Genomic DNA, 9967 nt, shown 5'->3' with positions numbered 1-9967 from the left:
CCATGGTTTTACTACAGTAACCATCGTTTACTGTGGTTTTTACAAAAAAACAAACATTTTGTGATAACCATGGTTTTACTACAGTAACCGTGGTTTTTTGGTTTTAACTAGTAAAACCATGGTACATTTTCGTAAGGGTTAACACACCCAGCGTCTGACACATCAAATCATACTTCACAATTCTATCTCATGTGCTTACAAAAACGCATGCCGTCCTCTGTTTGCGTTTAATTTATCAATGACATCTCAGTCGGCGCAGTCTTAACCGGGTCCCTAATCGTTTTTTTGGTCATTAGTGCCACCTACTGGTATAGAGTGATACACCTGATGTCTACACATCACTACACAACAAGACAAAACACTGCAAGACATTGCAAAAGACTTATCTAAAGGGCGCGGTATAGGTCAACATTGTCCTTTCAGTAACACACCAAAGTCAATTGTGAACGCATACCACATCCCAAATGCGAAAGAGCTAAACGTCTCTTTCCGAAAAGCTCACTAAAAGCCCACAAATACACATTTACAAAGACTCTTGTACCAAATAACAGGAAACCAGAAGCATACTTACTAAGAGACATGATACAATCTAGTCTTCTTCCTTGATATTAGGCCTCAAACCAACACTGCTTCCTCTAGCGTTTGATCTGTAGCGCGTTTCTCACATTAACTTACAAGCACTTTGTTTCACAGTGTTTGGTCTTTACTAAATAACCATTTTCTCAGTCAAGTTCAGTAAGTATTCTTTTTGTATTGATAAAGGACATAAAAGTCAGTGAGATGGGCAATTGCATTGCATATACTGTAAAACAGTCTACAGTAAAAAAAAGAAAAAAAAAGAAGATAGGCCTACGTATAGCACAATAGTAAACTTTCTATAATTCGAGATTGCTTTTAATTCATTTTAATGGATTGTTTCTGGTTAAGTAAACTAGGTTACTGCTGAAGGACATTGGCAGGGAAACATTAACCGGCTCCATTATCTTTACCCAAACTGTTGACGGATGACGTCACTCTGCGTGAGTGACAGAAAGGGAGCTTTTAAACACGCGCTGGAGACATAACTATCTTCCTCGATCACGCGTCAACATCTTCGCGGGGTTTGCTTGCACATGCACTTAGATGCATAACAGTTACAGATTGAAAGTGTTCACACACATTTGTGATTAGAGGAACACGTCGTGCCGTGAAACTTTTACCTTGTGAGAGGCGCCTGTCGCTCGAGAGTTTTTTAGTGAACAGGATGAAACAAGCTAAAAGCCCATCGGAGGTTATTGACCTGAGCTTTCTGTCTGCCGAGGAAGAGGCAGCGATCCGACAAGTGCTTCTGCGGAATGAGGATTTGACAAGACTGGAGAGTGGACGAGTCAGGTAGGACATGGATTTTTACTTTCGTAGGGCATTTCATGAAAAGGTAGCCTATTGTACGAGTATGCATTCTTAAGTATGCTTACGCACTACCCGTTTCTAGTGCATACCTGTACGAGTTGGACACATGTGAGTTGAAACGTTTGTTCATAAAAACCTTTTAATCTCAAGGTTAATGCACATGTTATAAATCAATTTAAATTCATGTCTAGAGTGTATTTCACAGTTTTGCATAGTTACAACATAGGCCTATTTGTTAACAAACAGTTCACGAGAAACAATATATAATTAAGAAAAAGTAATAGAAAAGAAGAAAAAAAGAATACATGGTATTTTATCAAGAAAAAAAGTGCCCAACTTACATGGGAAAAAGAGAATGTGCAAAACGCATTACAGACGCATTATGTTATTTTCTTATGCATTATTTACATGTTTCCATTTCATAGTTTTTTATTATTTCATAATAGCCTACTATTTTCCATATTTTATAAGAATACTAACAAAGAGTGAGTTGGTTTGTCCTAACCAAATATGTATGAAAAACTAATCATATTCTAACAGGAACCATGTAAGAATTATGTTACAAAGGTGGCTACACCTCTGACATCGTCTTGGCTAAAGTTGTTCAAAGCATTAGTCTGTGTGTAGTATCAGATATAGAGCACGGCTTTTGCTTGTTGTTACACCAGGAAACTGAGGCAGTCAGTCCCCGACCTTACTCAGCTCAAGACCTTGTCAGGTGAGTGGTTCGAGGAGATCAGGTCCAAGCGATACGGACAGCGTACCGATGTCGCAGCGGTAGTGAGATCCTCCATGAGATGGAAGAAAACAGCAGGTGTGTGGCAATCCGTGCTCTCCTTATTCAACTCACGCTGTTAAGAAGAATGTTATCTTGCAATACACACACATCACACCCCTTTAGTCATTTCAAATGACTCTCACCCTAACTGTGCCCAACATGCCCTTGGTTGGCTAGTAGGCTACAAAGCTGTATTTTACTGTTATGGACTAATCTGCCTTTGAATTGAAAATCGGACGAATTTTATATTTTTGAGTAACCCACGCAGTATGTAACCTGTTAGAATTTACTGCATTTGCTCTCTCTTTAAACTCAGCTCATAAATCCAACCCTTTTCTGGATAAAATAGCGGAGAAGACAGAAGGTGAAAAGGAGACATGCACCACACCTCCAAAGTAAAGGCCTTCATTTTACATCTAGCCATTTCACACAAGTATAGAACGGTGTTAAATATCGTCGCTTTTCTTTCTAAAACCGTGTATGTCCAAATTCACCGCTTTCCGGAAATGGGAAAACACTGTATTTATTCAATTTGAATAAATACTTTGTTGTCAAAGTTGCACTTTTGAAAACTTCTTAATGGTTAGATCAAAACCCAGTGACAAACATAAAGGGTGACTAATAATCAAGATTTATGACAAAAAATTAAAATCACGAAATATGGAGATACAAGGTTTCAGAAGGACAGCGACGATATGAAGAGTTTGGTTCCAAAATGAGATAACTCCGTTTTTAAAATGTTTCAATTTTTTTATTGTGCATTCCATTTAATATCAATAAAACTGCAGTTGGTTTGTTTTGATTTAAGCCATGATAACAAAAAAATACAGCTAACTTACACAATAAAACACAATAACATAATAAAAAACATGATTTTTCTCATTTTGGAACCAAACTCTTCAATATACATTTATCAGAAATTGAACTAGATATAAATCAAGGCATGCACATTTACATTTGCTATATACGGGTTTTCCATTGTAGGGCATCTGATGACCCTAGGTTAATTCACCCAGCTCTTAGTCAAGAGGTTTGTTTTACTTTGTTTTGAGAATATAAAAGAAATCCACAATTCTTATGTAAGACTGGAATTTCAATGTATTATTTTATCAGGCGTATCGACAATATACCGATGAGGACTTTATGGAAGATGGTGAGTTTGAAAAACACGGTTTATTTTTGGTTATCTCATTTTACTATTTTTGTTGTAAAGAGCTGTGAGTTTTAGTGTATTCAATATTTGAAGATGTTTACAACTGAATAGGTTTAGGCTAAATTAAATTGAGCAGAATTAAAATATCGAACGAATCTAAGCAACTACAAATTGTATTTATAGAGACGTTATCTTTTCTAGGTCTGGCTGGCAAAGGCTCATCAGAAAATGTCGAAACATCAAATGGTCACAAACCCACCTTCAACACTGACCCTAGAAACGGTTCAACACAAGAAGATTTAAAAGCTGTAAGTGCTCACAGACCCGCCCTCAATGGCACCGAGCCAGAAAACAACACAACACAACCCAAAGACTTCTTTAGTGACAGAACATCAAGCAATGTTCATTTGTCAAGTGAAGTTCCAATGCAACCTGAAACTAAATCTGAAAGAAGTGCCACAAAAGATGCAGCCAATGCAGAGCCGAGGAGAAAGATTTCACTCCCACCTGCGCTGCGGAAAGACCAGTCATTTGAAGAGAACTGGGTGAAGATCTCCCTAGAGCCAAACCCAATAAAACCAGTACAGGATGAAAGCACTGGACTTAAACTGAAAGAGGTAAATACACACGACGAGAGCACAGAGACTCTGATGAAGCAGGACGTGTCAGATCAAAAGAAACCAGATCGAAATTTTGGAGAGTCTTTATCTTTAAAATTTGCGGATCAAACAGCGTTTCAAATCGTATCTGAGAAAAGTCCCCCATCTAAGCCTACACGCATTAGCCAAGATGTTTCTTTAGAAAGATGTTCATCTTCCCCAGTGGAGGCCAATAATAAGCCAAACATCTCCAGACGTTCAGATCAAGGTTCAAAAGAAGTTACTGAATCAACCAACGCCAGCACAGGCGAAAATCAGCAAAATTTAATTACATTACTATTTCGAGAGTCTGAGACCGATAAGCCGGCTTTCTCAAACTTTGCTAATGAGCGGGAGGCTATAGCGGTCTCCAGAGATGATGAGGCAAGTTTAGACAGGAAGGGAAGTGAACGCAAAAATGTAAGCACTGGTACGCTTGCCAAGACAGACACAGATCATGCATTGGAGCGTGAAGCTGGTGAAGAACAAATCGATGAGCAATCCTCTGTTGAACGGCCATCCCCAAAACAGGGAATTAAAATGAGATCTCATGAAATTTCCTCTGACACTTTGCAGGAAAACAACAAACATGTTGAGATGGCAAAGAAGTCATCTAATATCCAGATTGATCTGCTGTTGCCGAATCAAAAAACTGAAGTTGTGGAACCACGTGCCAGTGACATAACTGTGAAAAGGGATCCTGAAATGAATGAAGAAAAAGAAAAAAGAAAGCCATCAGGTGATCTGAACCTACCGAAAGACACCCGTAGCCCAAGCCATGTTTTAACAGAACTAAGCAAAGAGCATCTTTCCATGACCGATGATGGGAAACTAGCACACAGCGGAGATACTTTGCATGTTAGCATGAAAGACAATGAAAAACCTCGCCATGAAGAAAAGGAAAAAATAAAGACGAAGCCGTCAAATGAACTGAAGCGACCAGTTGACACACATACTAGTCCAAGTGATGTTATAACAGAGCTAAGCAAAGACCATCTTGCCATGACAGATGATGGGAAGTTAGTGCACGGTGGAGATGTTACCTTGCAAGAAACATCTTTTAAAACAACTCCGCAAGCTAAAGGTTACAAATCATCGAGAGACGGCGGTGTTGTAACAGAACAAGCACGGGGTTCCTCAGACATAAAAGCGGTGGAGGGAGACAGAGACGCAGACCAGAAGGCAGAGCCAAATATTCTACTAAGTGTTCTTGCAAGAGCTCAAAAGGCAAGACCACCTGTCCTTCAGATGACCTCTGTGGAAGAGCTAAAGCAGGAGGAGAGAGATGATAAGATTCCCACATTAGTGATTATGCCGTCTGAATCTCCAGAATCGAAACGAATGGAAGGTAATTATTCTTTTATTTTATTTTTCATTTCATTTTCTTTTCTTTTTTTATGTAGCACTTTTACAATATTGCATTGCTTCAAAGCAACATTATATAAAAAAGAAAACACAAAAATCAGGAAAATTATAAAAATGAATCAATAAGAAATTAATAATTGAATAAATAATTCATAATTTAATGAACGATAAACAATTGATTCATTAATAAATATAATAACAATAATGAATATTTTTAGGCTATATAGAATACATACACATAGAATATGTATGTACCCTCCATATAGAATACATAAAGAATGTATGTAGGCTACTGTATTCTACATACAGTATATAAATATACCTATACTTACATTCTATTTAACATACTAGACTAGAGGATTATTTCCTTTTCCTTTCGTTAGTCACAGCTCATTTTGTATGCTTGTCCCGTATCATGACAATACATTCGCTTTAGTTATGAAGAGTGTCTGGTTTCAGCCTTAAAGGCTGATGTTAGAGAAGCACTGCTTTGCTCACACAGACACACCCTGTATTATGTGTGAGCTGCCGTGCTCTCTAAACCGTTTTCGCTGTAGTCCTAATTGTTTCCATTTTTTTCTTAAATGATCATAGACTTACATTCTGATTGCGGATTGTTTTTAGGAATCAAAAATGAAGCCTTGGTTTTGGAGGCTTCGGGTGAGGGTTTTCAAACTCCCTCCTACACCACAGATGCCTGGGAGGTGAGCTACAGTACTATTCACTGTTACAGCAACATAAAGCCCTATTCATCATCTATGGTGTCGAGTTTGGTAACCTGTTTGACACCTGCTAGACTTTGGTGTTTATATAATTTCCCATGTTTCAGGATGAAGGAGTGGACTCGGATGATGACAGCTCACTGTCCAGCTATGGGTCAGATCTGTCGAGCAGAAAAGGTCGTTCTGCAAGCGCATTGTCTCTTACTGATGTGAGCCGGGGTTTTTTCCATTTCTGAGTCTGTTTTTAAAGGTGAAGCATGTCATTTCTGCACCATTAGTGAATGTCAGAAATGTTTCTAAAGACAGTTCCAAAGACATCCACCCGCTCTTCTTTCATTTTTCATATACATTAGTCAAAGAAAAAAGTCAAATAGTTTATTGTACTGTAGGTTCAACTAATCTGAACGATATATGATAGTATGAGAGAGAATTTTAACATAAATCAATACAAACATCTTTAATTGGATCTTAATGCTGTTGTGGGGATGCAGGCTCTGTGTTATATACTGTATATACAGTATATATATATATATATAAGTTCAAAAAATGAAATCGATAGTATTTAGGAGAGATTTATCCCTGTTGTGTGTTTGTGTTTTGAAGCGCACCGGCAGTTTGTTGAGCGTGTACAGTGAAGCAGGAGACTTTGGGAATGTTCAGGTGCAAGGTTCTGTGGAGTTTGCTCTGATGTACAGTCCAGTCGGAGAGCTCATCATCATGATTGAACAGTGTCAGGATCTGGCTATTGCCAGTACTCGCAAACAACGCACAGACCCGTGAGTTATCAGCTGTAAATATGAGGAAAACCATACTAATAACAATAACGTTTTCTACAATAGCAATGCACAATGTTTAGTTACTTTTTAAACATGAGTTATACATAATAAAATAATACAATCTCTTTGACAACAGTTACGTGAAGACGTACCTCTATCCGGACAAGTCACGGCGCGGCAAAAAGAAAACTTCCATTAAGAAACGCACTGTGAACCCTGTATACGTCGAATCGCTGAGAGTATGTTTCTTCTGAGAACTAATACACAGTACAAATATTTATTCATTCAAAAATGTTTAGGTTCTTATGTGTTGTCTATGAATCTTTCATTAGTACAAAGTGACACGTGAGGAGCTGCCAGGAAAGACTCTGAATTTGTCTGTGTGGCACAATGACTCCAGGGGTAGAAACGTTTTTCTGGGACAGGTGGAGATCAATTTCAAGACCTGGGACTGGGCACATGAGGCCCTTACGTGGTACAACCTACAGGCCAAGGTACAGTTCCTAAAAACCTTACTGGTGTGGGTAGGAAAGATGTGTAAAATACTTTTAAAAATGGCAACTACCATTACAGTAAATTAAGTTTGTTTATTTATTTTATACATTTTTTGCTTGAGAGCTAATTCCCTTTCCTGATTGGACCTTTTTCACAAGACTGCAATGAGGCGTTCAACGGTCAATAGTATCGTGAATAAGTTTTTTACATTTTCATTAAAAAAAACATATGTACAGTATATTTATAACACTATACTTTGTATTATATTACCTTTGCGTCAAATTACAAAAAAAGTGAATGCTAATGCAAGGGTGTTTCTTATACAGCGTCTATGGAAGTCACGGTAAATTTGACATCATTCTCTCTTTTGACTGCTGTTATCAGACTCTCTTTTTTTTTATTTTGTTGAAAGTAGTGAAAACACTATCGTTGAGTTTTTTCTTTTGCTATTTGAGCAAATGAGAATGCAAAAAATATATTTGTGGCAGTCTCCCATTCACCCCTATAGAAGTTTACCCAACTATGACGACTTCTGCTGAGAAACCCGGAAACGTTAAAAAGGTCCATTGTAAGATAGTTGATTGTAAGATAAAAGTAAGTTATAAGACAACTCGTTCTGAATTTAAGACAGCATAGCATGTATTATTATTTGCAGATAGGGCAATCCCAGAATGCATTGCAAAAATGTAAATATTCTTTAACCATAGCAAATGCTAATTATAAACATATATAGTATTTATATAATCACAGGTTTCTTTTTTTAATAGGGATGATGCCTTGCTAGGCAGTTTCCTATGTAGGCAGACATTGAAGCAGCTTGCTATAAAATGACAACCCATTATAATTCAGTTCTTATACAATACAGATATATAATAAATATTCTTTTTTATTTTCGATTACAGAATTCTGAAAATCCAGAATCGCAAGAGTCTCATGGATCATTATCAGTTTCTCTGAAATATGTTACGCCGGATCCCACGGGTACAATTTTAATTATTGATGTTGCCTTTCCGTGTTTTATATTGTTGTGTGTACGCTTCAATTTCGAAATATCACTCATGACAAAACAAGCTCAGTTTGCTTTGGCTCATGTTATTTGTTGTCAGGTGGATCGAAGAACAGCTCGGGGGAAATTCACGTCTGGCTGCGGGAGGCCAAAGAATTACGTCGCCTGAAGCCTCAGGGAGTCGATTCTTTTGTTAAGTGGTAAGGGTGCGGCAGTCATGTGTTACAGAACTGATCTTACAAAGCAGCCCAAGTTATTGTTCCTGTCCTAACTCTCTCTCTTTTTCTCCCTTGCACACCTTTTCTTTGTCATGTCATTTTTTTTGTTTTATTTGTATGTTTTTCATCTGTCAAAGCAACATGAGATGAATGGAAATATGCCAAATTACCTATTAAGTCATATTTTCTTTGGTCTCCGGGACAAAATACTGAAACCGTTAATACACGTGATTACATGAAAATCTTTAACATGGGTTTGTTTTGTCATAGAAAATATACTTTCAGTTTGTACTACAGGCAAATATATATATATATATATACCAGCATTGTTTACTTATGTTATATGTTTTGTGTGCATTTAATGATATTGTTAATGTGAATTCACGAATAATGTTTGTTTTTCAGCTACATTTTACCCGACACAAGGAAGAAAAGCCGTCAGAAGACTCGCGTGATAAAAAAGACGCAGGATCCTGTGTATAATCACACCATGGTGTATGACGGGTTCCAAACCGGAGAACTCATGGAGGCCTGCTGCGAGTTAACCGTGTGGGATCACAACACGCTGTCCAATCAGTTTCTCGGAGGTGTACGACTCAGTCTCGGAACAGGTAGAGAAACCGCTTATCTCATTGTTACCAGTGGATTGTGTCAGCTGTATATTTACAGTAGAATCCAGATTTATTAGCTGGCATGTGGTTTCCTTGAAACCATTTAATCAAACATTGACTATTTACTTGCAGGGCAGAGCTATGGCAAGAAAGTTGAATGGATGGATTCGATGAACGAGGAAGTACAAATGTGGAAACGAATGTTGGCCAATCCAAATAGCTGGGTTGATGGAGATGTGCCCCTGAGATCCTCCATGACTTCAAAGTGAAGGCCATTGAAGTTCATCTGTGGTCTTAAAATTTTGGTTTGGGAAAGGCAAAGCAAAGAAACACAAAAAATTGACATTTTTCTTTCTTTTTTGGAATGATATGACTACTACCAATTCGGAGTACTGTATATGTAAAGTAGTTAAGTATTGTCTGAGTGCCTATACAATTGTTCCACACATACATCGATTTATATATGCAAGTAATTTATGAGATGTAATCTATGCGATTCGCCTATTTAAAAATAACTGACTCCATAAAATGTATGTTTATGTTTTGAAAGGACAGGACACACAAGAGACAAATTTGATAAAAAACAAAATAAAATAGTAAATTACTTTTTTGTGATGGTAATTCCTTGAATTCTTCGTTTTTTCTACAATACAATCCGGAAATAAAAAGATACTAGTAAATTGTTACAGAAATTAAATGATTTGCATAAATGTTTGCGTGTATTTTGAGTTTTTTATTATACGCCAGATGGCGCTATTTCCCACTTTTCCTTAGTTTGAGACATTTCCTCCCCCCCAAAAATGTAAGAGAGATGGA

The 9967-nt window shown here is 37.4% G+C and overlaps 1 protein-coding gene across 2 annotated transcripts; it reads left to right on the top strand.

Moving 5' to 3' along the window:
- The first annotated feature begins 18 nt into the window (after positions 1 to 18).
- si:ch211-266g18.6 (synaptotagmin-like protein 2) lies at positions 19 to 9775 on the top strand. Of its 2 annotated transcripts, XM_057343242.1 has the most exons (16): positions 21 to 1371; positions 2058 to 2203; positions 2484 to 2562; positions 3152 to 3197; positions 3281 to 3320; positions 3522 to 3937; positions 4535 to 5306; positions 5948 to 6027; positions 6153 to 6254; positions 6649 to 6821; positions 6958 to 7060; positions 7154 to 7315; positions 8219 to 8297; positions 8423 to 8522; positions 8946 to 9151; positions 9284 to 9769. In XM_057343242.1, exons 1-16 carry the CDS (start codon positions 1244 to 1246, stop codon positions 9418 to 9420), a joined length of 2769 nt encoding a protein of 922 aa, XP_057199225.1. In that variant the 5' UTR covers positions 21 to 1243; the 3' UTR covers positions 9421 to 9769. The 2 variants fall into 2 exon arrangements, with proteins under 2 accessions (XP_057199224.1, XP_057199225.1); XM_057343241.1 differs by having other exon boundaries at positions 19 to 1371; positions 3522 to 5306; positions 9284 to 9775.
- The last annotated feature ends 192 nt before the right edge of the window (positions 9776 to 9967 follow it).

This window comes from Triplophysa rosa, linkage group LG10 (genome assembly GCF_024868665.1).
Source record: "Triplophysa rosa linkage group LG10, Trosa_1v2, whole genome shotgun sequence".
NCBI lineage: Eukaryota > Metazoa > Chordata > Actinopteri > Cypriniformes > Nemacheilidae > Triplophysa > Triplophysa rosa.
Note: the sequence above shows the minus strand (reverse complement) of the source record. Positions and strands in the feature narration are given on the sequence as shown.